At 38.2% G+C, this 26,720-nt stretch overlaps 1 protein-coding gene across 7 annotated transcripts in view; it reads left to right on the top strand.

Moving 5' to 3' along the window:
* LOC127427127 (pleckstrin homology domain-containing family A member 1-like) overlaps positions 1–26,720 on the top strand; it is a 90,652-nt gene that overhangs the window by 27,430 nt on the left and 36,502 nt on the right. For 4 of the 7 annotated variants that reach the window (XM_051674526.1, XM_051674528.1, XM_051674529.1 and 1 more), the window contains exons 2-7: positions 9,233–9,393; positions 16,741–16,797; positions 16,995–17,040; positions 23,490–23,587; positions 24,632–24,760; positions 25,821–25,961. In XM_051674526.1, coding sequence (XP_051530486.1) covers positions 9,253–9,393; positions 16,741–16,797; positions 16,995–17,040; positions 23,490–23,587; positions 24,632–24,760; positions 25,821–25,961 — 612 coding nt within the window. In that variant the 5' untranslated portion in view covers positions 9,233–9,252. Of the gene's footprint in view, positions 1–6,815; positions 7,758–9,232; positions 9,394–16,740; positions 16,798–16,994; positions 17,041–23,489; positions 23,588–24,631; positions 24,761–25,820; positions 25,962–26,720 lie in introns of those variants that run through there. The other 3 variants (XM_051674525.1, XM_051674531.1, XM_051674530.1) reach the window with 1 other exon arrangement.

Below are 26,720 nucleotides of genomic sequence, written 5' to 3'. Positions count from 1 at the left end.
GTCACGCATCCATGCACAGCACTAATAGTGTAACAATAGACACCAATCACCCGTGGTTATCACGGCGAGTGAGTTGGTTGGAGAGGAAGATAGAGCTTTTTCAGCCTTCAGCTTGCTTTGAGCAGCCGCTATGAGTTACGCGCGCTATTCAAGCAATGCAAGGAAGTGTTGCAATAAAAACGGACTCGTTCCCAGCGAGAAGGACATGCCAAAACATAATAGAAAAGGCGGGAGCTGTAGATTCCTATAAACACTATACTTCCAGGCGGATTCTTCCCGCTGGGTACTGAAAGTGCTATTTGCGTCACAGTACAAAGATGCTAAAATATGCCTGAGGACGGCAGCCCTTCTGATTTGGGCACGCGCAGAGTAGGGCATGCGCCATGTCTCAGTAAGCTCCGTATGAACCACAGGGAAGAACGACAATGCTTTCCGAACCACGGTCTTTTGATGGTGGACGGTGTGAAGGAATCATTCATTCAGATGAGAATTGTCCAGCTCAACAGGAGGCGACCACTCAATATGACCACGCCATATCATTGGTGTGTGCGCGCTCCTCACCTTTGCTGGGGAGAGGGGCTGCAACATCCTCCATGGACCATTTTCCCATGTCCGAAGCTGCAAGGCACACGGCACCATTATCAACATCAGACCCGCCGAATACGACAACACTGTGCTTTTCCATAGAGGGCCGGAGGTCGTCACGTGCATACTGCACTGGCGAGAACGCTGCATGGGAAGATCGAGGGGCTCGTGGGGCATGCGCCGGTGTGAGATCCGGTTGGTCTGACGGAGTGATGTTTCGCTCACACAAGCGGCTCTTTATATTGAGTTTTACGTCACTTGAATGGAATATTACATATATATACAGTATATATAAAATCAAAGGATACAGCTCCTGCTGGAATGCTGTAGGAAGCGGGTAGATGTCTTGCTGAGGCGAAGAACCCAATGCCGGCAGCGAGGCAGAGAAACTCTTCGCCAGAACACTAGAGGGGGCCGGTGAATCTTTGCTGCAGGCGCTGAGAGTCAGGCAAAGAGCATCCTGATGTGTCTGCAGGGAAATCCCCTCTGCTGGAAGGTGCCCATCAACGCTGAAGAAAGGGCTGTTCAAGACGAGACTATGTCAGGCTTGAAGGAAGAAAATTCTGAAGAAATGGTGTTTGAGCACCCGCTTATATAGGGCAAATGTGCGCCTAAACTGGTGGGGCTCAAACACCATTGCCAATCATAACACTGGCTTTATGATACAAGGGCTTCTACTAGGTAGTGGAAAAGGAATTCCCCAAAGCATTTCACTGCAATGTCGAGTGAACTGAATCGATAGGTAACGAATGAATCAATACTCAACTGTTTATTTTTTTTCAGAAGAATATGGTCCTTTCCTCATGCTAGGGGGAAATTATAATAATTTACGAAAAAAATCAGTACTGTTTGAGCTTTGTAGTGTTCTTCACCCTGCAGATGGCGCTAAAACCAGAAATGAGCAACGGACTGTCTCCCTGTCACTTCATTTTATGGTGTTTGTTTATGCTCTCTTAAATATGAATAGCTTATGTTGTATTCCTCACTTGTAAATTGCTTTACAGTGGCTGGATGTACTGTAAGTCAAAGGCAAGTTTATTTATAAAGCACTTTAAAAACTTCAGTGTAGACCAAAGTGCTGTACATTAAGTGTACATCAAACACCATAACACAATCTTACAATCTTATTAAAACACAGTGTATTAAAACATTTCCAAACATAAAACCAAATGTAATGTAATTGAAACACTTTGCACACAGAAGCCTTACACAACAGGACAGCAGCGCTTGGTCGTTCTGCAAGCTTCATATGTATTAAAACTTATTGGAACTCATTACTGAGATCATTTTTATACGTTTAGTAAATAATATATTTGTCATGATGGTACGTAGGGGCGGTGAATTTGGGGTTGTGAAAGGGGTCCTTGGTTCAAAAAAAGTTTGAGAAACCCTGATCTATAGGATGCTCCCTATTTAGTGAATGATTTAACCTCCAGTGTGCTGTCTGTCTACACTGGTCTCAGAACAGTTGAAAATGCACCTTATTTTCATCTTAACTCCATATAAACAGGGCTCCAGACTGCAACTAAAATGGTCGCAAATGCAACCAAAAATAATTGATTACGCCATTGGCGACAGTCAGGTTGTGTGCGTTCATATGCGGTTTTGTAAGATATCATCTTTTGAGTTACTGAATACATCTTTAGACATGCTGTCAGCTTTTAAATGAATATATTGATTCTAAATTTGATAATCTACAGTAAAATAGGATTTCTAATGAAACACTAGTGCTGTTGTCCAGTATAGTGGTCATTGTATTTATCAGCAAGCCGTTTTTCAATAAATCGCTGAAATTTTCAAAATGGCATATTGGATGAAACTAGGTTACAACAGGTTACAAATCAAAAACTTTATGAGATTTCTTACCAGATGTTGTTTTGTTGGTGTATTTCCTACAGACAAACTCCGGTGAGATTGACACCATGTTGTTTTGTCACATGACTTGGTGCATCAAAAATGTAACCCTTTACTGACAGCCCAGAGTGTCCTGAACTGAGATCAGTCGGTTTAACTGAAATGAAATTATGCATAGTGTATAACAAAGACAAAACAAAATGTCCACGCAGGAGGACTCTGGGTCGCACAAGATTAATGAGTAGGACAGTGATGAAAGGACTGTGTAAAGGAAACCCAACTTAGTCACTCTGTCAGAATTTTTCAGTTTAGCATTATATAAATTAGTCTATAATTTTTTCACTGATGTTACTGTTAATATCATAATTTACATCTGCATCCCAAATGCAAAAGTGATGCTTATGGTCAAATGTAAATTTCAATGCACAAAATATGCATTATTGGTAATTGCATGGGTGCTACCAAAACAGGTGCCGCTGTGCCACATTTACAACTTTTGGCCCTTTGAGGGCACACATAACGCTGATGTGAAGTTTATTTTGTTAAAGGGATAGTTGACCCAAAAATGAAAATTCTCTCATCATTTACTCACCCTTATTATATCCCAGATGTGTATGACTTTCTTTCTTCTGCTGAACACAAATGAAGATTTTTAGAAGAATATTTCAGCTCTGTAGGTCCATACATTGCAAGTGAATGAGTGCCAAAATTTTGAAGCTCCAAAATGCACATAAAGGCAGCATAAATGTATGTGAATGACAATGTGAAAGTGGAAATTGATTGAGCTGGGAGGAGAATATATGGTAAAAAATGACTTAAGCACTTATGTGTTTCTCACCTTCATCTATCATATTGCTTCAGAAGACAAAAATGTAATCACTAGAGTCATATGGATTACATTTATGTTGCCTTATGTAATTTTGGAGTTTGAATAAAATGTTAATTAAAAAAAAAAATTTCAATGTAAAATTGCATTTATGAATTGTCATAAATAGTCACCAAATGTATTATTTTATCCTCCCGGTAAAGCATGAGTTTTTATTTTTTTATTTTTTTACAATAATTACATAAGGTCAGCAAAAAAATACTAATAATTCAGTGTCAATGAAAAAGTATTGGAATATCAATAATGTATTACTTTAAAAAATAAACAAAAACATCTCATGCATTTGTATCTGAAAACAAAAATGTAAAATGATGAGTTGGAGAGAAAGTACAATTCATACATAATATCTACAGTGCATCCAGAAAGTATTCACAGCGCTTCACTTTTTCCACATTTTGTTATGTTACAGCCTTATTCCAAAATGGATTAAATTCATTATTTTCCTCAAAATTCTAATGAAATTCAAAATTGAAATATTTGCAAATTTATTAAAAATAAAAAACGAAAAATCACGTACATAAGTATTCACAGCCTTTGCCATGACACTCAAAATTGAGCTCAGGTGCATCCTGTTTCCACTGATCATCCTTGAGATGTTTCTACAACTTGATTGGAGTCCACCTGTGGTAAATTCAGTTGATTGGACATGAGTTGGAAAGGCACACACCTGTCTATATAAGGTCCCACAGTTAACAGTGCATGTCAGAGCACAAACCAAGCCATGAAGTCCAAGGAATTGTCTGTAGACCTCCGAGACAGGATTGTATCGAGGCACAGATTTGGGGAAGGGTACAGAAAACTTTCTGCAGCATTGAAGGTCCCAGTGAGCACAGTGGCCTCCATCATCCATAAATGGAAGAAGTTTGGAACCACCAGGACTCTTCCTAGAGCTGGCCGCCCGGCCAAACTGAGCGATCGGGGGAGAAGGGCCTTAGTCAGGGAGGTGACCAAGAACCCGAAGGTCACTCTGACAGAGATCCAGCGTTTCTCTGTGGAGAGAGGAGAACCTTCCAGAAGAACAACCATCTCTGCAGCACTCCACCAATCAGGCCTGTATGGTAGAGTGGCCAGACGGAAGCCACTCCTCAGTAAAAGGCACATGACAGCCCACCTGGAGTTTGCCAAAAGGCACCTGAAGGACTCTCAGACCATGAGAAACAAAGATTGAACTCTTTGGCCTGAATGGCAAGCGTCATGTCTGGAGGAAACCAGGCACCGCTCATCACCTGGCCAATACCATCCCTACAGTGAAGCATGGTGGTGGCAGCATCATGCTGTGGGGATGTTTTTCAGCGGCAGGAACTGGGAGACTAGTCAGGATCGAGGGAAAGATGAATGCAGCAATGTACAGAGACATCCTTGATGAAAACCTGCTCCAGAGCGCTCTGGACCTCAGACCGGGGCGAAGGTTCATCTTCCAACAGGACAACAACCCTAAGCACACAGCCAAGATAACAAAGGAGTGGCTCCGGGACAACTCTGTGAATGTCCTTGAGTGGCCCAGCCAGAGCCCAGATTTGAACCCGATTGAACATCTCTGGAGAGATCTGAAAATGGCTGTGCACCGACACTCCCCATCCAACCTGATGGAGCTTGAGAGGTCCTGCAAAGAAGAATGGGAGAAATTGCCCAAAAATAGGTGTGCCAAGCTTGTAGCATCATACACAAAAAGACTTGAGGCAAAGACTGTGAATACTTATGTACATGTGTGGGCTTTTTTTTTATTTATTTTTTTAATAAATTTGCAAAGATTTCAAAAACTTCTTTCACGTTGTCATTATGGGGTATTGTTTGTCAAATTTTGAGGAAAATAATGAATTGAATCAATTTTGGAATAAGGCTGTAACATAATAAAATGTGGAAAAAGTGAAGCGCTGTGAATACTTTCTGGATGCGCTGTATATCACAGACAAAGTGAGAAAACGAATGAAAGCTAAACTAAATTGAAATGAAAATTCAAAAAAATCCCAAATTAAATTAACCCTGATATGCGCTCCTCGTCCTGGGAGATGGCCACTTTTGTATAGATGGTAACAATATTAATAAAGCAAAACCGCTGAGTAGGTCATCAGCTAAAAGAGAAATCAGCTGTAATAGGTTTTTCTAATTGTTTTACATTTTTTAATACCCTGTGTAAGGGTTGCATGATAATCATTAAAATGAAAATCACAATTATTTTGCTCAAAATTGTAACAATTATTAATCACAATTATTCTATCAGTTAAGATTTTTTTTTCTTCTATTTAACAGGGTTGCTTTCTAAAATAATAAATTAAATTAAACAGCAGCTGTCATGTTGAAAGTGTTAAAACTACAAACGTTTGAGTGAGAAAAGATTTCATGGATTGTGAATGATGTGGCTATTGAATGCATTTTGTATCAAAACATTGACAAGTTGATCCATAGTTCAATTCACAGACACTGATGTTGTGTTGATAGTATGAAGAATCTTGAAAATGTATTCTGGCTATTAAGAAAAGCATGTAACCAACTGTAAAACACCTCATCCTCCTGTCGTTCCAATCTGTTTATGATTTTATATCTTCTGTGAAACAAAAACAGATGTTTAGCAGAATGTCCAAGCTGCTCTTTCCATACAAAGAAAGTGAATGGTTACAAGGGCTGTCAAGCAGGGCTGCAACAACTAATCGATAAAACCGATACTTATCGATAATGAAAATAATCGACAACTAATTTCTTTACCGATTAGTTGTATATATGCGGCGAGCACGGAGAAGATCCGTCAGTGACATCACTTTACAGTCCAGTGAAAAACGTGTTGCATGATGAAACTCATTTGAAAAACAGCAGAGACAAATTGAAGCGGAAAAAACATGACTCAAGATGTCCAGTGCACGAGAGCACTTTATAAACACTTTAAAGAAGATCATAATAATCATACAGTTTAATGTGGACCGGTTGCTGCATCAGGGGCGTTGAAAGAGGGCTTGTGCTATGTCATGTTTCTCTCCAGTGCATAACTTACATTTCACTGCTATTTTCTATGTTTTATAATGTATACATGTTATTCAAAATTAGCCGCGTATTTCACAAAACTGTTTGTTTTTACCACTTTCTAAAGAATAGTTTAGAAACATGTAATCAGTGACAATACTATAAAAAAACCATTTTAATTTAAAATACTTAAAATGTATGGAATCAGTGACATTGTACAAGCATATGTATCTAACATAATTTCAAAAATAATTTTTAGCTGGGCAGAATTATTAATATTTCTATTCTTGTGTCATTTTGCCCTCTGCTGGGCTGATTGTTTTGTCCCACTCCATCCCTGATTAATCATTTTACTCTTTAACAAACAGTACTTTTTAAGTTTTACAAGTAAAGGAAAGAAACTGTTTTGCATATGTCCTGAAAGTCATAATAATACAAATCAAACATAACTATTGATGATTCAGGCTTTGTTCAAAGTTTTGTGAGAGTATAGAATCGTTCAGTACAGTAAACCAAACCAAATCCTTACACCCTTTGTCATTTCTGTTTCTTAGAAAATAACGTTTTAATAAAATACAGGAAATGTAATTATTTATCTGATTAATTGATTAATCGAAGAAATAATCGAAGATTAATTGATTATCAAAATAATCGTTAGTTTCAGCCCTATTGTCAAATTCCAAAAATGACAATAAAGCATCATAAAAGTATCATGAAAGTAGTCCATATGACACTTAGACAATTCAACAGAAGTCGTGACAGATGCAGATGTGTCCTCACTTTTAATAACACTAGTTCATCCCCTGCACTTGTTCACGGGGGAAATGTGATGACGTTGTTGAGCGTTTCATACACCAAATGTGTAAATGCAAATGTTAAAATTCACTGATTCAAATCTTAACTTTGGCTTCAAAGTTTTTGATTTTCCAGCCATTATCAATTTCCAGTTCATTATCAAATTTTCACACTTCGTTTTATGAGCTTTAGAAAGACTTCTGAAAGTGTCCTTGAGGAAACTGCACATTCTGCACATTGCTATCAGTACTTCATGAAAAATTTTGACATTTTGCTTGAATCCTCCTACAGTGTCAGAAAATTAATTGTGTTATGCGGCTGGCAGGCGAAACATTCACTATCCTCATTACATTATCATATAAGCTCATGCAAGAGCTTGAAGCAGTGTGTACATGCTGCACCTGTGCTGTGTAAACCCACTTCTCATTCTCTCTTCCTCATTACACACACACACACAGCTCACGCAGGTAATTTTGGTGAACTCCATCCTGAGCCCATGCTTCAGACAGTTGCTCATGAAGAATCCCATGTCTTTGAGTTTGCATCAATTCATCCTCTGTGAAGTCCATCTTAGTAGACTGAAGTGAAGTCTGGCTGGCACATGCTGCAGTTGGTCATCATCACTCAGTGACAGTGGGAATCGGACATCAGGCAGGACCGGAGATGGATCTGGCGGGCTCTGGTAACCTCAGGATATAATCCAGAGGTTTAAACAGGGAAAGAATAGAATAAAATTAGCGTAGATGCCATTCACTTTAAAGCAGGGTTAAAGAATAAGAGAAGAGTTTCTGGTTCCGGCAGACCTAACTAAAGCAGTATAACTGTGAATTGAGGGATAAATTAGCTGTATGCCTGGTTGAATAGATAAGTTTTTGGTCTAGACTTAAAATGAGAGAGTGTGTCTGAGTTCCAAACACTGCTAGGAAGATTATTCCATAGTTTAGGAGCCAAATATGAAAATGATGTCCCTCCTTTTGTGGATTTTGATATTCTCTGTATTGTTAACAGGCCGGAGTTTTGCCATCGTAGTGAGCATGATGGATTATAGCGTGATAGATGGTCACTTAAGTACTGTGGAGCTAGAACATTCAAAGGTTTCTAAGTAATTAACAGAATTTTAAAATTAATATGAAACTTAACAGGTAGCCAATGTAATTACGATAAAATGGGGCTAATGTGATAATATTTCTTGGTTCTAGTTAGCACTCTCGCTGCAGCATTTTGAACCAAATAAAGTTTATTTATTAAACCTGCAGGACATCCACCTAGTAATGCATTACAATAATCTAGTCTTAAGGGTCATGAATGCATTAATTAGTTTTTTGGCATCAGAAACAGAGAGCATGTGTCATAACTTAGCAATATTTCTGAGGTGGAAGAATGCTGTTCTACAAATATTGGAAATTTGTTTTTCAAAAATTTTAATCATTATTTTTCATGTCATTCATAAGTTTTTAAAGCCTTAAAAGGAAGTCATAGTTTATCCTTATTTTATTATTTTATTTATATATTTCATGTTAAATATGTAGAAATGACTTCTTAAGGTGTATGAGGTACACATACACAAGAAATATGACAATTTATATGACAATTAATCGTCATAATCGCAATTATTTGTTTGACAATTAATTGTCAGCCAAATTTCACAATCTTGACAGCCCTAGGGGTGCTGAAAATTAGACTGAGTGTCTATAGATGAGCACATCTGTGAGGGCTGAGATGTGCTACAGCGCCACCTACATTTCAGATCTTCATATTGTGATGGAATGTGATAGAGGAAAAATATTTTTTCCTAGTACTTACTGCCATCTAGTGGAATGAAATACAATTTTTTGCAGTGTGATAGAGCAAACAGAACAAGAATTATATGCTTAATAATTTAGGACAAAAAAAGAAAAACTTTTTTTTCATATTATTTATGAATAATTTTTGTTTTGTTTGTTTTTTTGTTTTTATTATTCAGAAAAATTACAAAAAAAAATTGCAGTTAGTCTTAGGGGTTAATGGAGTGAGTGACCACAGGGTGACTAACAGGATATAATTACCAGCCTTTTACCAGACGATTACACACCAAGATGCCAAATTTCTCTTAATCACCATCAGCCCCCACTTTCTCCACACTCGCTCATATTCTCCATGTCTCTGTTTGTATTGCAGGGTAATGCGCAAATTCAGAAATGCCGTATGTAGATCGTCAGAATCGGATCTGTGGCTTTCTAGACGTCGAGGAAATGGAGAACAGCGGCAAGTTTCTGCGGCGCTACTTCATCCTGGACATGCAGGAGGGCAGCCTTGTGTGGTACATGGATAACCCTCAGGTACCAACCCTTCTTTATTTCCTTTGATCTGCCAGCACGTCACTAAACTCTACGGATCTTTCTTCTACATCTGCCGGTCTCTCATTTTTTTGGCTACTCCTGTGGTTGATGTACATGGCAGATATGTTGTTTAATCAGATATTTTTGTCCCTCAAGGTCTAATCCTCGGCCCAATTTAGTTTCACATTCTGTGTATGTGTTATGGGTACATAGGAACGATCTGACAAAGTTTGGGGGACATCAGCATGTCGTCATAAGTACAGTATGACAGTTTTAAAATCCTACCTGCCTTGGATGCACTCATATACGAGAGAACATTTGAATGTTTTAAAACTTAGATCCCTCTTCAGGAAGTTTACTGTAACAGTCTTGTGTCTCTTTGGGCCTAACGTTGTACTCTGTACCCCACAATGATTTCAGAAACAGGAAACTGTAAGCAACAGTTGACCTTTGTTTCCGCTATCATTTCTGTGATCTTTATTTGCAAAAAAATTGTGTAATGCTAAAAATCTTCTTCCCACACACCTTGTTATCAGTACAGTTTGGAAATTGGTTATCACATCCGTTTGTGAAATGCCAACATAGATACTGACCGTTTACCCACTGAAACTTAAAAGTGTCTATAGAAAAGTTTGACTTCCTCTGATGGATACGAGTGCCATGACCTCCAGTGTCTGTCTCCAGAGCACTCGAACTATTCACACAGTATGCACTTACTGAGTGTGTGTGTGTGTGTGTGTGTGTGTGTGTGTGTGTGTGTGTGTGTGTATTTGCATCTGTGTGAATCACACACTGCTTTACTGTGCACCTTTATATGCATGTCTTCATCTGAGACTCCAGACAAAATAGTTCCTAACTGTGTTCAGTTACTTGGCAAGGTAGATTTTAATAGTTTTCTAACTAAGATAAGTCTCGTAGTCTTTCCTTACTGTGACGGGCTCAGACACAGAGGCTACAAGAGTCCAAATTTAATGAGATCTCAGATGCAGTTTATTGTAGAACCAAAATCCCAATAATAACCAGATAAAATCAAGATTTGGTGCATAACACTGAAATTTTAACCATAAACAGAACCAAAATGTATCAGTGACTCTTATTTTGAAATTTCTGTGCTCAAAGATAATTACACAAACAGATAAGGGAAACAAAACATGCAGTTTTACAATCTTCTGCATTGTATTACAATATAAACACTATAAAGGAAACATCGTCATATGAGCAATAACTCATCATCAGTAGATCATCAGCGATCGGTAGTCAGGTATTGTTGTAATCTGGTATTATTAAAATAGACTTTTTCCTCTTTTTCTCTAGGGACACCGTCTATCAAAATCAACATGAACTCAACAGTCAATATTAATTATATAAATAAACATAATTCACCAGATATGAAGTCAGAGACACAATGTTTTTGCTGCCCGGGCATGTGTATTTTAGAAAAATATGTGTACTCAACGTTTTTCTGTGCATGCCCTCACTTTATGATTATCTAATCAAAATAACAAAAGATGCTTTAAAGTAAGGATAAATGTGCCTCTCATTTGGAGATGGAAATATCGTAAGTAACTGTTCTGAGCCAGCAAAGTCGTATTTGCAAGTGGGAAACTAAGAATTCTAGATGATACAGAGTTGCCAAGTTGTGATGTTAGAAGAGGCGTGTCGACATGATGATGAAAAGCTATGGTGAATCACTATGATCAAGGACCAGATCCATTAAAAGTCTCCACCCAAAACCATATCATGGAGGATCCCAGCTGCTTGTAGCTTTCCCTCAAGATCTATAAAAAAGTTCTGATCATCAACGTTGGGTGCATAAATATTAACCAAAACAATAATGACTTCCTAAATTATCTTTAATCTGTTTGAGACAATTACATTGTAATTGCTTACTTATCAATGTGATGACTCCCCTGCTCTTACTTGAACCAGCACTGCAAAACACATGCCCAACCCATGCCCCAAGTTTTTCAGCTCCCTGTGAAGAAAGGTGCATTTCTTGAAGGAACACAGTATAAAATATTTTATGCTTAGGAAAAGATACCACCTTCCTTCTTTTTATAGGGTGCCCCAGCCCATTAACATTCCATATGGAGAGAAAATTTTTACCTATATTAAAGTGAGACATTGACATGCAAAGAATTAATTTTTTTTACCCAAGGCTAAATTATATAGACCACTATCCAACATTGATGAAACCATAACATCCTCAATAACCCACAGAACAGCAAAAAGATGTGCTTCAACCTCGCGCATAACAGTGCCGACTGGTGTCCATCGTGCGGAAATTCGACAGTCCATGCATGCTCACGAGATTTTCCACGACACTATTGCTACCAGATTACTCAAGTCCGGTGATTTTTGCACAAACACACATTATATATATATATATATATATACACTGTGTGTGTGTGTGTGTGTGTGTGTGTGTGTGTGTAGTCTGTATTATTGATTGTGTGCAGGCAAAATTACCCACTCACACCATTGATTTAATGAAGGCCATAGCTTGTCGTGGGCATGTAAATGTCTTGCGTCCATCCTTGGCGTCAATTCCCAGCTAAGCAGGAAAAAGCAGTGCTAAACCCACCTTCTGTTGCTGAAGCAATTTTTTCACTCTTGGAATCCATCCCACTTCGCTTGTGTAGCTCTAGTAAAGTCTGGAAAAACCATGATGTTGTGGTCCTCCTAGCACAACTTGCCTTTATTCCTCGCCACTCGTAGAACAAAATTTCTGTCAGCCAACCGCAAGAATCTTGCCAGGATAGATCGGGGTCTGTCACCCGCCCCGGGAAGCTGACCGAAAAATTTGTGGGCATGCTCAATTTCGAGCTGGTGGTTCGCTGTGTCGATCAAATTCAGAATAAACCCGTCCAAAAACTTCACCATATCTTGACCTTCCTTTCCCTTTAAACAAACATTATTACGCCTGCTCAGATTTTCCATATCCTCTAGTTTTTCCCACACGCGTTCCACATCAGCCTTGGTAGTAGGTGGGTTAGCCTGTAGCTCTCTTTAGGCCGACTCCAGAAACTCAACTGTTTTTCAACATCGTCCATTCTAGTGATCAGGGTGGAAAGTTTCACCTCCATAGATGTGATCGCTCTACGTATTTCTGCGAGGCCCTCCATGTCGTTTAAGATTTTTGTTAGTGCTGCATAAATGTTTGAGAAATCGCAACCTACGTCATGAAGCTTGCTTCTGTCACAATTAGGGATGGGCATTTTGGTCATTTTGTCTACTCGAGTACTCTGACTAATTACTCGTCGAGTACTCAAGGGGCAATGACATGTACATAAGGTATATATAATAACATGTCTGACAAACATCTTTGGCTGCTGCATTGTGTCTTGTTGTTCCAGTGTATTGTCTATTCATTATTATAGGCTGTTATTAAATTATCTGTTACAAAATGTACAAAAGATTGCATAATCAAAATATAATGCATCATATTTTGTCATTAAGTGAAGATTCGCTGCCCAACTCAATGAAAGAATGTGCACAACGCACGTCTCTCTGTTCTTCCTTCAGGTTACCGTAGTAATCTTAGTAACCAGTTTTTTTAGTGACTGTCTGAACCATCTATTTTTAAATTGGGGATGGATTAACAGGAGACACCATAACCATCGCGTTTTAATATGCGTGTTATTGTGTTTTTAATATGCGTGTTAAGTTGAAGTTCAGTTTTGAAGATGCTGCATTCTGTTCCATTTAGCTGCGCTCTGTCTATCTGTTTGAAACACTCGCCTGCTGTATATGCATTGAGTCCACTGCCACATGCGCCTGGGGTGTGTTTGTGTCTCTCCAAGTGTTCGCTTCTGTGGAGAAAGCCACGATGCTCCATATTGTTGTTGCTGTGATGATTCATGAAGCGTTCCATTCAATTCGGAGAGTCTGAATGTCCATCTTTCAACTTGGGAAAGTGCACAGAATGACACTTTATGTCGGACTTCTAAGTTGGAAACTCCCATTTCGTCGAGATGCAGGTGTGTGTTGCATCAAGCAAACATGTCGGCACCCAGGGAGGTTTTACAGTAAGTGATAAACATTCACTTTTATTAAATAATATCCATTAATGAGTCAAAGTTATGACATTAAATGATAATAAAACGTATTTAGGAAACGTTTTGCAGAGACAAGTGTTCAAAATACGGTTAATTACACTCTTTTGATTATCGTAACGATAGCATTGCAGCGTTGTATCAGTTTGGTTGCTATGAGACATCTCTGACAATCAATGTACCCCTCAAAATCACAATGTAACTCCCTCTTTTACAGGTTTGTGTTTAGTTGTCAGGTAGTTGTCACTGAATTTCGAATTAAGTGAAAAGGCACATCATGCTTGATCAACATCGATCATCATTTTCATGACACTGTGTAACAAAAATCTTTTTTTTTTTTTTTTCTGGGTAGTAAGTGTTATTTCCTAATTGCTTATGCCTCAAAAGTATAGAAAATGGATATTATTCCCCACAAACTTTGCTTTTGTGACCAGGACAATGATATTTTGAAATTTACCTATTTCCAATGAGAAAATGGGTGAATTTGTCTTTTCGTTCACAAAGTCAGTAAAAAACAACATATGAATCCAAATTAACATGTATTTATACTGAAGTAATATTCAAAGCCTTGCTGGTCCATAATGGTAACAAGTACCCATCTCTTCTCCTGGCTCACTTGGTGCACCTCAAAGAGGATTACAACAGCATCAAGACCTTGCTGGATGCCTTGAAGTATGATGAGTACGGCTGGGAGGTCATAGGAGACTTCAAAATGGTGGATTTCCTGATGGGTCTCCAAGGCGGTTTTACCAAGTTTCCCTTCTATCTTTGCCTTTGGGACAGCAGGGACACCAAGGCGCACTACCACAGGCGAGACTGGTCGCAGCGGACCAAGTTCTCTGTGGGGAGGAACAACGTCAAGTGGGAGCCACTGGTGGACCCCCGGAAGGTGCTGAAGATAAGGAGTACCTTCAAGACTTCTTCCCTAAGCTGTCTGAGGCAAAGGTCAAATCCGGTGTCTTCGTCTGACCACAGATAAAGAAGGATTTTGGATTCATATGTTGTTTTTTCTGACTTGATGTGAACGAAAAGACATAAATTCACCCGTTTTCTCATTGGAAATAGGTACATTTCAAAATATCACTGTCCTGGTCACAAAAGCAAAGTTTGTGGGGAATAATAGGCATTTTCTATACTTTTGAGGCATAAGCAATTAGGAAATAACACTTACTACCCGGGAACAAAAATTGTGTTACATAGTGTGATTGATCATTGCTGCCACGTCTGAGTCCTCGAGTATTTGTGCCCATCCCTAGTCACAATAGACTGGACCTCTGCCACTTTGATCCTGTGAGGCATCCGCTGTGTGAGAACATAAGTGCTTTTTAATGTCCCATTTTTCGACATCCTGCTCTCCCAGCACAGTTTAATAAACAAAACTATTACAGTTCTTGTACAGTTAATATTGCTTAAAAGGATAATTGTTGCAAAGTTTAAGTAGAGCTCACATCTAAGCGACCAACCCTCGCATAGCGTCACGTGACTCCTGTATGTGAAGATTTAAAAACAAATCATAATTTTGTCATATTATTAAATATAAATATTTCGACATTGTAATGAAAAGGCACATTTTGTTCAGGTCATTTGGTGCAACCATGAGAAAACGTCTTGATATTCTTGACTTAAAAAATTAATATTTGTAATATTTTTCACCTTGAAACATATGTTTGAAAACTTTTTTGAAATGAATGATGAATTTGTGTACTCATGTATTCAAGGTGCAAGGAAACTATTTTAATACCTTTTACTTGAAGGTTGCACCACATGACATTTTTAAAGTTTTTTTTTTTTTTTTTTTACAAAATGCGCTAAATGTTTTTCAAACAATTTGTAAAAACAACATGAACTCAAAGATTACATGTCTACAATTTTGACATCTGTTTTAAACCAGATTTTTTTTTTTATTAATTTTTTAATATATATATTTATATTTCACATTTTTGACACCTCAGACAACCTTATTTGTCAGTAGCTGTTTCCATCAAAGTTTTTTTTTTTATGCGCATTTTGGGATATCACATAAAATCTGCTGGATGGAAACACCAAGATGCGAATAAAATCTCCAAAATGCGCATAAAACATTTACGGCTTACTTGAGGTGGATACATTTTTTATTTGATAAGAAGAAATGCTCAAACTATGATGGAAACACATTTATAAAATAAACTCCTATAGAATTTATTAGGAATAAAAGATGCGCATCAAAAAGGTCATGTGACTGAATAACTCGTTCATAACTGGACTAACCAGCAGACCAATCATCACATCTGAAATGTTGCTCTGATCATCCTGAAATATACCGGTGGCTAAAAAATCCAAAGCATGCAAAGAGTTTGCAGTACGGAACAGGTTTATTGACACTTTTGAAAAATATCTTATAGATTTTCACAGTCATAAGGATGGATGAACGCACACTTATAGCACTCCCAGAAGTGTGTGACGCGCTGATGCTCCCAAACATGAGACAAAGTTCTTTAGAGTGTTTTGTCTGCGGGCTCTAAACCATAAAACACACACAGTGGCTACAATTTTTCCAGAAGTGACGATTTCATTCTTTTGAACACACTTGGATTGAATCGCCGCTTTATTCGCGCATTGTTTTTGCGATAATATGTTTTTTTGCATTAATAAAATTCGTAACTTGGATGGAAACAGCTAATGACCCATCAATGAATTCGATGAAATGGTTCACAAATCGGTCTAAATGATTCATTAGCAAATCTGAATCAAAATGATTTTTAAAAGTCTGTATCTATTCTGAAATGTACAAATTAATTGGTCAAAAAGGGCTGGGACCCTGAATTCTGGGTTTAGAGTCTCTGTTGTGATCAGTAGCCATCAGATATCTGTACAATTAATTATTGTTAGCGTTTACATCAAAATCCCATGTGACAGTAAACAGCAGAGAGCTGTTTAACTGGCCGGCCACATATCTTTTCCATTTTTAATTAATTTTGTATTTGAAGTCCTTTTCACTTATTTGGATCAGAGAGAAATGTGTACTTAATCTTATCAAGATATTTTCAGTGTGTTGATGTAATTTAACTGATGTAAAAGAGTAAATCTCAGCCTTGTTCTCAGTCAGTACCTCAGCCATCATCTTTTATTGATGCCTCTTCCAGCTGTCAATCAATCACCTCACAGTATCCATCAATTCTTGTGCTTTGGAGAATGTATTTGAGTCACTCGGAGTGTATTCTGTCCTCAGATACAGCTCAAAACACACACTTCTCACTTCATTACAGTGGCTGTGTATTATTTTAAATACACTTCTCAATCTTTTCCTTTACAGAATCTTCCAGCTGGAACATCCAATGTCGGATCCCTTAAACTAACATATATATCCAAGGTTTGCCCCTGTTCTGCTTATTTCTGACAAATATTGAGTAAATATTTCATTAAATAAGTGATGATTTTATTTGGCTGTGCTGGTCTTGGATCTTGTACTGTGGATGCAGCATCAAGTTTAGTGCACCTTTTATGTTTTCAGTGTGCATACTTATGTAATCTTCTGTGTTTTTGTCTGCTGTTACTTTGTTGTTGAAGGTTAGTGATGCCACCAAGCTGCGACCAAAGGCGGAGTTCTGCTTCGGTAAGCAATTCTCTCTCAGTGGAAACGGTATTCGGAGGGCAACAGGGGGCTTGTTGGACCTTGACTCCTTACTCCTGACCCCAGCTATTGATTCTGACATCAGGGCCAGACACAATCACACACTGGGGGGTACTGGGACTTTACCCAGTGGAGAAAGAGTGTGTGCGCAACAATGTTAAAGGGATAGTTCACCCAAAAATGAAACTTCTCTCATCATTTACTCATCCTCATTATATCCCAGATGTGTATGACTTTCTTTCTTCTGCTGAACACAAATGAAGATTTTTAGAAGAATATTTCAGCTCTGTAGGTCCTTACAATCCAAGTGAATGGTGACCAGAACTTTGAAGCTCCAAAAGCACATAAAGGCAGCATAAAAGTAATCCATATGACTAGAGTGGTTATCACATCTTCAGAAGCGATGTGATAGGTGTGAGTGAGAAACAGATAAATATTTAAGTGCTTTTTTTACTCTAAATCTCCACTTTAACTTTCACTTTTACATCTGAAAGTCAAATGTGGTGCTTGTTTCCTTTCACTTTCACATTCGTTAAATCTTTATTTTAGTCTCGAGATGTCATTGAGGGCATGCCCTCATTTTCAATGATGTCGAGATTACAATTAAAACAGAATTACGCACAGAAAATGAGAAAATAAACAGGCAACAACATAACAACATAAGAATGGAGTCGTTTGTAATCATTGTTTTAGATTGACCTTTTAGTGTGTTATAATGTGCGTTGTAAAAAGCAGTTTTCCCAAGTTTAGTGTTTGCACGTGGGAGATACCCATCCAAGCTTTTCATACAGAATGCAGTGATGAGGAGAATAAATGTCGGCGGTAATGATTCTTAGGGCGGAGTGATAGCCTGAATCTAAGAGTTTAAGAGTAGAGGCAGAGGCATGTCTATAGATAACATCAGCATAATCCAGGACAGACAAAAAGATGGCTTCAATTATCCGCTTCCTATGAAGCAGAGGAAATTTAGCTCTGTTTCTGTACAAATATAAAAAAGATTTGTCATAGCTTACTTTCCAATGTGTCAATGTGGAATTTAAATATGAGATTTTGATCCAACCAGATACCAAGATATTTATACTCCGAGACCCTCTCAATACCACGTGCATTCAGAGTGGTAATATGCAGACTATTGCCAGCTGTATCTCTTGCTCTAGAAATTAGCATATATTTATTCTTGTTCGCATTCAGGACTAATTTCAATTACAGAGTGCTTCTTGCAATTTGTTGAAGCTTTGTTGTAGGATTTCAATGGCTAAATGTGCATTATTAGCAAAACAATACAAAACAGCATCATCCACATAAAGATGGGCATTACAATTTGTCACAGAGGATGTGATATTATTAATATAAATTGTGAACAAGACAGGACCCAATATTGAACCATGTGGAACCCCCATCAACAATGGTAAAAATACAGAACAATCATTTCTCAACATCACACATTGCTGTCTATTGGACAAGTAGTCCTGAAACCATTTACAGGACTTGAAATCCTGAAAAGTGAAAGTTAATCTGAAAGTGAAAGTGGAGATTTAGAGTAAAAATGCACTTACATTTTTATCTGTTTCTCACTCACACCTATCATATAACTTCTGAAGACATGGATTAAACCACTGGAGTCTTATGGATTACTTTTATGCTGCCTTTATGTGATTAAGTTTTGGCCACTATTCACTTGCATTGTATGGACCTACAGAGCTGATATATTCTTCTAAAAATCTTCATTTGTGTTCTGAGGGTGAGTAAATGATGAGAGAGTTTTAATTTAAAATCAAATCAAATCAAATAACTTTTATTGTCACACAACCATATACACAAGTGCAATCGTGCGTGAAATTCTTGGGTGCAGTTCCAAGCAACATAGTAGTCGTGACAGTGATAAAGACATATACCAATTTACAATAAACATCAGATTAACACAACACAATTTAAAATCTAATATACACATAATTACACATAACACAATATACAAATAATAACATACACTGTACAGTATACAATACACACAATATAGAATACACATTATACAATAAAAAGTATATATAGTATATATAAAATGTACAGTAGGTTGTATTGTACTGTATTGACATTCAGGCTGTCGGTTGATAGTAAGTTGTTAAGAGAGAATATAATATATAATGTATAATTTATGACAGTCCGGTGTGAGATATAAGAGTAATAAAGTGCAGTGCTGATGTATTTTGATCGTGGGAGATCAAGAGTTCAAAAGTCTGATTGCTTGGGGGAAGAAGCTGTCATGAAGTTGGCTGGTGTGGGTCCTGATGCTGCGATACCGCCTGCCTGATGGTAGCAGTGAGAACAGCCCATGGCTCGGGTGGCTGGAGTCTCTGATGATCCTCCGAGCTTTTTTCACACACCGCCTGGTATATATGTCCTGGAGGGAGGGTAGCTCACCTCCGATGATGTGTCTGGCAGTTCGCACCACCCTTTGCAGTGCTTTGCGGTTGTGGGCGGTGCTGTTGCCGTACCAGGCAGAGATGCAGCCAGTCAGGATGCTCTCTACAGTGCAGGTGTAGAACCGTGTGAGGATGTGGCGGTTCATTCCAAACTTCCTCAGCCGTCTCAGGAAGAAGAGGCGCTGATGAGCCTTCTTCACAACGACTTCAGTGTGAATGGACCATGTGAGTTCCTCAGTGATGTGGACACCCAGAAACTTGAAGCTGCTGACTCTCTCCACTGGTGCTCCATTGATGGTGATGGGACTGTGTTCTCCATCTCTTCTCCTGAAGTCCACCACAAGCTCCTTTGTCTTACTGACATTGAGGGAGAGGTTGTGCTCCTGACACCAGTGTGTCAGAGTGTGCACCTCCTCTCTGTTTCATCATTGTCAGTGATCAGACCTACCACCGTCATATCATCAGCAAACTTAATGATGGCATTGGAGCTATGTGTTGCCACACAGTCATGTGCAGGGAATACAGGAGTGGGCTGAGAACACAGCCCTGTGGGGCTCCAGTGTTGAGGGTCAGTGATGAAGAGATGTTAATGCCCATTCTAACCACCTGTCATCTGCTTGACAGGAAGTCCAGGATCCAGCTGCACAGCGATCTGTTTAAGCCCAGAGCCCGGAGTTTCTCATCTTGCTTGGAGGGCACTATGGTGTTGAATGCTGAGCTGTAGTCTACAAACAGCATTCTCACATAAGTGTTCTTTTTTTCCAGGTGGGAGAGAGCAGTGTGTATTGTAGATGCAATGGCATCATCAGTGGAGCGGTTGTTGCGGTAAGCAAACTGCAGTGGGTCTAGTGATGGAGGCAGCACAGAGCAGATGTAATCTCTGATTAGTCTGTCAAAGCATTTGCTGATGATGGGGGTTAGAGCAACAGGACGCCAATCATTTAAGCAAGTGATTTTGGATTGCTTTGAACAGGCACAATGTTGGACATTTTAAAGCATGTGGGGACTACAGACAGAGAGAGGGAAAGGTTGAAAATGTCCGTAAAAACACCAGCCATTTGGTTCGTGCACGCTCTGATGATGCGGCCCGGAATGCCGTCTGGACCCGCGGCTTTGCGGATATTCATCGTCGGAAGGATCGGGTTACATCCGCTACAGAGACGGAGAGTAAACTAACCTCTGTAGCTAGAGCTCTCTCCGTGAGGGCGGTGTTATTTCCTCGAAATGAGCATAGAAAGTATTTAGCTCATCCAGGAGAGAGGCAGTGGTGTTCACGGCAGAGTTTTTATTCCCTTTAAAGTCCGTGATGATGTTAATTCCCTGCCACATGCTTCTAGAGTTGGTGGTGTTGAACTGTCCTTCAATCTAATTTTAACTATCCCTTTAATTATGTATTGGAAATTACTGATGAAAATGTTTAAATAATTATAAGTTGTTTAGAAATGTTTCAAAATGTTTGAATATTTGGAGAAAAATGTGTCTGTTACAGTTTGATACATGTTTTTATTTAGGTCATTTTGCATGTTATAATTAGCCAAAATATGTTATTTTTGTTGACCAAATTAAATGCCATTGTAGTCAGTGTAAAATTGAATAAAAATGAATGAATATGACATTATATTGACTGAATTTAAAGAGGTCATGAAATGGAGAATCAAATTTTCCTTGATATTAAGACATATAAGAGGTAACTGAACTATAAAAACATACTGTGAATTTCAGAACTCAAAAAGTTTCTCCCCAATCTAAAACGAGCATGTATAGTTTCCACCCTGCTGAAAAGTCTCATTTTTAAATCTGTGTGTTCGTGACGTCACAAGACATTGCTCAGTTGTATTTACACACCCCAAAACATGTGTCAATCACACCCTTGGCCCCTCCCACTTCCGCTCAGTTCATATCATAAACAGAGAGGGAGAGAGACGACCTAGTGTGACCAACTATTCCTGATCACGAAAGGGGACCCATTTGGACTATTTTGAAATTTTGTTATTATTATTATTTTTTGCATATATCATGCATTAGACAGCTGTCTTTTACCGTTGTCATGTTTATCGCGCCACTTTTAAAAGACACAGTGTCGAGGTACAACTCGAAAGAGGAGATTCATTCAGCTGCTCTGCCTTTGCTGTACTGAACACAAACTGCTCAGCATACTGTTCTTTCACCTATTTTTAATCATTGCCGTATTTTGGTGTTGGTGTAAACATGGACTAACTGGACGTCTTTGACCGATTGGATACATTTCCGGCAATCTGCGCCTCAGTGCACCGATGTGTGTGCGTCTATTAATTGTGCTATGGATTATATATGTGTGCGGACTGCTTGTGAACCAGACATAATATGATTCAAGCTTTGCAAAGGAACTATTATTGAAGGATGGTGCAGTTAAAAACACTTGAACTTGGGTCCTGGGTAACTCAGTGAGTATTGATGCTGACTACCACCCCTGGAGTCATGAGTTCGAATCCATGGTGTGCTGAGTGACTTCAGCCAGGTTGCTAGGGAGGGTAGAGTCACATGGGGTAACCTCCTTGTGGTTATGGTTAGTGGTTCTCACTCTCAATGGGGCATGTGGTAAGTTGTGCGTGGATCGCGGAGAGTAGCATGAGCCTCCACATGCTGTGAGTCTCTGCGGTGTCATGCACAACGAGTCACATGATAAGATGCACGGATTGACTGTCTCAGAAGCAGAGGCAACTGAGACTTGTCCTCCACCACCCGGATTGAGGTGAGTAACCGCACCACCACGAGGACCTACTAAGTAGTGGGAATTGGGCATTCCAAATTGGGAGAAAAGGGGGTAAAATGTAATAAAAAAAAACAACAAAAAAAAAAACACTTGAACTTGACCGCAAAAACATGAGTAAACCGTTTCATTCATGAACATTTCATATGTTGTGACTGTTTGATGATTATGGTGCTGGTGTGCTTGAGTGAATAGTTTAATATATTCAGATGCAATGTGTTGTATGTGTGTTATGTGTAAACCCTGAAATTTAGTTTTATAATGTTGTGGAGCTTATTCATTCTCTTCTGATTGAGTTTCAAATATGACTGTGTATTCGAGGTGCTGTATGATGTTCGCCAATCAGAACAGTGGGCGTTAACATTGAAGTTTAAAGGAGACACTGAGGCCAAAAGCGGGAGTTTCAGAGAGAGGGCAAAAAACAGGGTGGAAAATGACTGTTTTTGTGCTAAAAACTTTACTAACATTATCAGTGGACCTCTGGGAAGATAATTAAATTATTTAAAAAAATAGCATTTTATGACCCATTTTAAAAGATATATTTATCAAAACACAAAAATAATGACTAAAAAGAAAACTGAAAATGAACATTGGTGAGCAACATAATGTAAGCACAGTAATAACATTAGAAAGTCAGTTCAAGTGATTAAACTTATAGATTAATAAGAAACCATAATAAAAGATCATTCTATCAATAAATACAGTAAAATGTACTGATTACTGATTCATTTTCTTAGCCTTTAATATTTAATATTCAAAGAAAAAAACTCGGAATTTGTCACAGAAACAAACCGAATGAAAATGTGTAGTAACTTTGTGATCAGAATTTCTGTCCATCCAAAATTAATAAGCACTAATTATTTCACAGATGTAATTCTGAAAACAAAGTGGAACATACAGTTCTGCTGCTGAATATCTAGTTTAACTTCCATCATTCTCACAAGCGGACAAAATTTCAACAAGATCTAAACTGAATTGTTTTGAATATTATGAGATATATCATTATATATTACCATGAATTATGTTCTTTGAAGCACTTTGGAGTATTAAAGTACCATTGACTATCACTGTACCATGGTAACACCAGAGTAATTTTAGTAAACAGTAAGACAACATGATGAAAAGTGAATGCATTCATTCTTTCTAAGGAGTGTTCACTACTGCATTAATTTCCATGCAAATTGTCTAAAGTTCTGCCTTCTACTTTCATTCTAGCAACTCTGTCAGATCTGATAAATCTATTTCTGTCTCCCCTCTCTCAGTCATCAATGCTGGAATGAGGAAGTTTTATCTTCAAGCGAATGATAAGCAGGATTTAGTGGAGTGGGTCAGTGTGCTCAACAACGCCACCAAAATCACAGTGAGTCTCGCTGATCTCAGATCAGATTCCTCTGACTAACTCATTATCATTTATTGTCATGAGAACCGTTCACAACTGGACCCCCCTGAAGGTGTATTGACACACATCAAAAACAAATACACAGATGATTTTCAGATATTACCTTTTTTTGTGTGCACATAATTTTTTGATTTAGGTCCGTATTCTGTTTAAAGGGATAGTTCACCCAAAACTGATCATTCTTTCATCTTGGATTTATTTTTCTACCGAGCTCATCATGGTGCATTCTGTGATCACCTACTCAGGGAAGAATACATACCTTATGATACCTTAAAATCTGGTCAAAACAAGATATCTTAGAAGGCAGCATAAATATGATACCTACCTTTTGTAACAGCCTTTGCATCGTGAGCACACCTATGATGTCTTAAAATGCTGCCTCGATAAGATTCCAGTGGTTTAATCCATGTCTTCTGAAGTGTGTACAGCACTCTGCGTATGCGTCAATCACAAGGAAGTGTAATTGAGCTTCAAATCATGATTGCGTCAAGCAGACTGCTGATGTCAAGATTTATAGTAAAAAGGAGTTACATGTTGGCCTGTTTCTCACACAAAACTGATCGTATCGCTTCAGAAGACATGGATTAAACCACTGGAGCTGTATGATTACCTTTATACTGCCTTTTTGTGCTTTTTGGAGCTTGAAAGTGTTGGACCCCATTGACTTGCATTGTATGGATATATAAGCACATCATACAGTATCTCAATTTTTGTTTCACAGAAGAAGGAAAGTCATACAAGTTTTAGGAGCATATGAGTGAGTAAATGATGAGAGAATGATCATTTTTGGGGAACTATCCCTTTAAATGGAGAGCAAATGGAGACAATAAAGTTATCCTGTGGGCAGTTTAGTGCTCATTAAACAAAGATATCTGACTGCAGAACGGCACCACTGACACAGAGAGCTGTGTAATAATTTCTATGTATATGGACTTTAGATGGACCCTGGAATTTGTATTCATATCCTTTGTGGATTAAAAAGCTTTTTCTTTGTTTCTTCCGCAGGTGCCAAAGTCAGGTGAGCAGGTGTATCATAATGCAACAGAGGTATGTGTGGACACGCTGGGTGCCACAAAAAAAGTGTCCTATAAGACCGAGATCATCGCTGGAGTGCCCATCATCACCACCACACAGGTCACACTGCAGACACAGACCACATTCACATGCAACATTAGACGTAATTCATCCACAAATCACAATGTTCATAAATGGACCTGTTCCACAATAGTTCGTTTTTCATGCCAGCATGTGAATTGCTATTAGCTAAATACTCTTACAAAATGGTGTCAGATCATTGGGTGTTTCTTCAACCTCAGGCACTTTCATCACTGTGGATTTCTAGAAAGTAATGTCCATCAGTGTGTGTTCATGCATCACTGGAGATTTATGTCATTCAAGTCTTGACTTATTCTAAAATGTGGAAAATAATAATCACACAGAATGAGTTGGTGTCTGATAGTTTATACCATTATACTGAATATTTACCATATTCATATACCATGGTATTTACATGGTACTCCAAAGAATACCATGGTGTTATCACGATACAGTACATGTCCATTACACGATACAATTTAGTGTAATATTATTAGTGCACTGTAAACAATGCAGTGACATTTTATCCAGCATATGGGGCTTTTAAGTCACAAATACTAAGATATGTGAATTGCTTTGAATCTACATAAAAAGACATGTTAGACCAACAACATCACCGCAGATGTTTTACCAACTAGCCTAACAGAGTTGTCTGAACAAACAGTTTCATTTTAAACAGCTCCCAGCATGCATTACAGTGTAAATGAAGAACGTAGTATGTGTTATGGGCTTATTTCTTTGCTGTTTGCTGACTTTATTCATGCTATTGTTGTTGTTTGTCATCACTGTTAGTTAATTTTGCTGTGATGATGTTAAGAGCTCCTCTTTTGTCTTCATGATATTTCTTTATCATGACCAGTACTGAGGTCTGTGTGCCTCAAAGTCATGTTAATGATCGTCCTGTCTTCTTCAGAGACAAACATCAAGATACTTTATATAAAAATCATACGAAACTATAAGAATGAATTGGTAACAAATTTATTGTATTGATAATTTGCTGAAAAGGATATCTGCAGTTGCCTTAAAAAGCATTTATTGGCTGAACGAGACGTTGCATTTAGTGAATGAACAAATTGTGAATGTTTAAATTGTGTTTCAGGAGAAGGGTGAAGGACAGAATGGAGCAGACAGGAGTGGACTGAGGAAACCTCCGTCAGGTCAGCTGCCGTATTATCTGAGTCGCAGTAACCAGGACCAGTCTGTGATTAAAGCTGGATATTGTGTTAAACAGGGAGCCGTGGTGAGTCCTGAATGGTCAATGCTGTGCCATTATACAGTAAAGTTGCTTTGTTATCTGAAAATAGTCAAACATTAGCTCTCACAAAGTCCAGTGATCTGTCTTGTTGCCTTCTAAAGGCTGGAGTTTTATGTCTGCACATTACGTCTCGCACACAGTTCTAGCTTTCTGCTGTAAATATGCGCTTTTGACCGTGAGCTGCACACTGCAACTGGGAAACCGGGCATGGTTAGTTACTGTAATGTGTAGTCCAGTAATGGTTCACTCTGTTTGCTTTGCTAATACTGATACTTGCATATAGGGATGAACAATATGACCAACATTCTCTATCCCAGTATGAGTCATTTTATGGTAAAGGTACATATATAACGATAGTTATTTTTTTCTGGATTTATTTTCTTCTGGATTTATTTAATAAATGAGCATGTGGTAATGCATATTCTTGGATAATCCAGTCAGTGAATTCATTAGTAACACTTTAAAATAAAGTTTCTATTTGTTAACATTACTTAATATGAACTAACAATGAACAATACTACAGCATTAATCACTCTTGGTTAATGTTCATTTCAACATATACTAATACATTTTAAAATCAAATGTTGTATTTGTGAACATCAGATAATGCATTATGAAGTAACATGAACTAACAATGAGCAATTGTATTTTTCTTAACTAAAATGAATAAAGATTGCTAGGGAGGATAGAGTCACATGCGGTAACCTCCTCGTGGTCGCTATATTGTGGTTCTCGCTCTCAGTG

The sequence above is a fragment of the Myxocyprinus asiaticus genome, chromosome 36 (genome assembly GCF_019703515.2).
Source record: "Myxocyprinus asiaticus isolate MX2 ecotype Aquarium Trade chromosome 36, UBuf_Myxa_2, whole genome shotgun sequence".
NCBI classification, from domain to species: domain Eukaryota; kingdom Metazoa; phylum Chordata; class Actinopteri; order Cypriniformes; family Catostomidae; genus Myxocyprinus; species Myxocyprinus asiaticus.
The sequence above is the reverse complement of the archived record's forward strand: the minus strand, read 5'-3'. Positions and strand labels throughout refer to the sequence as shown.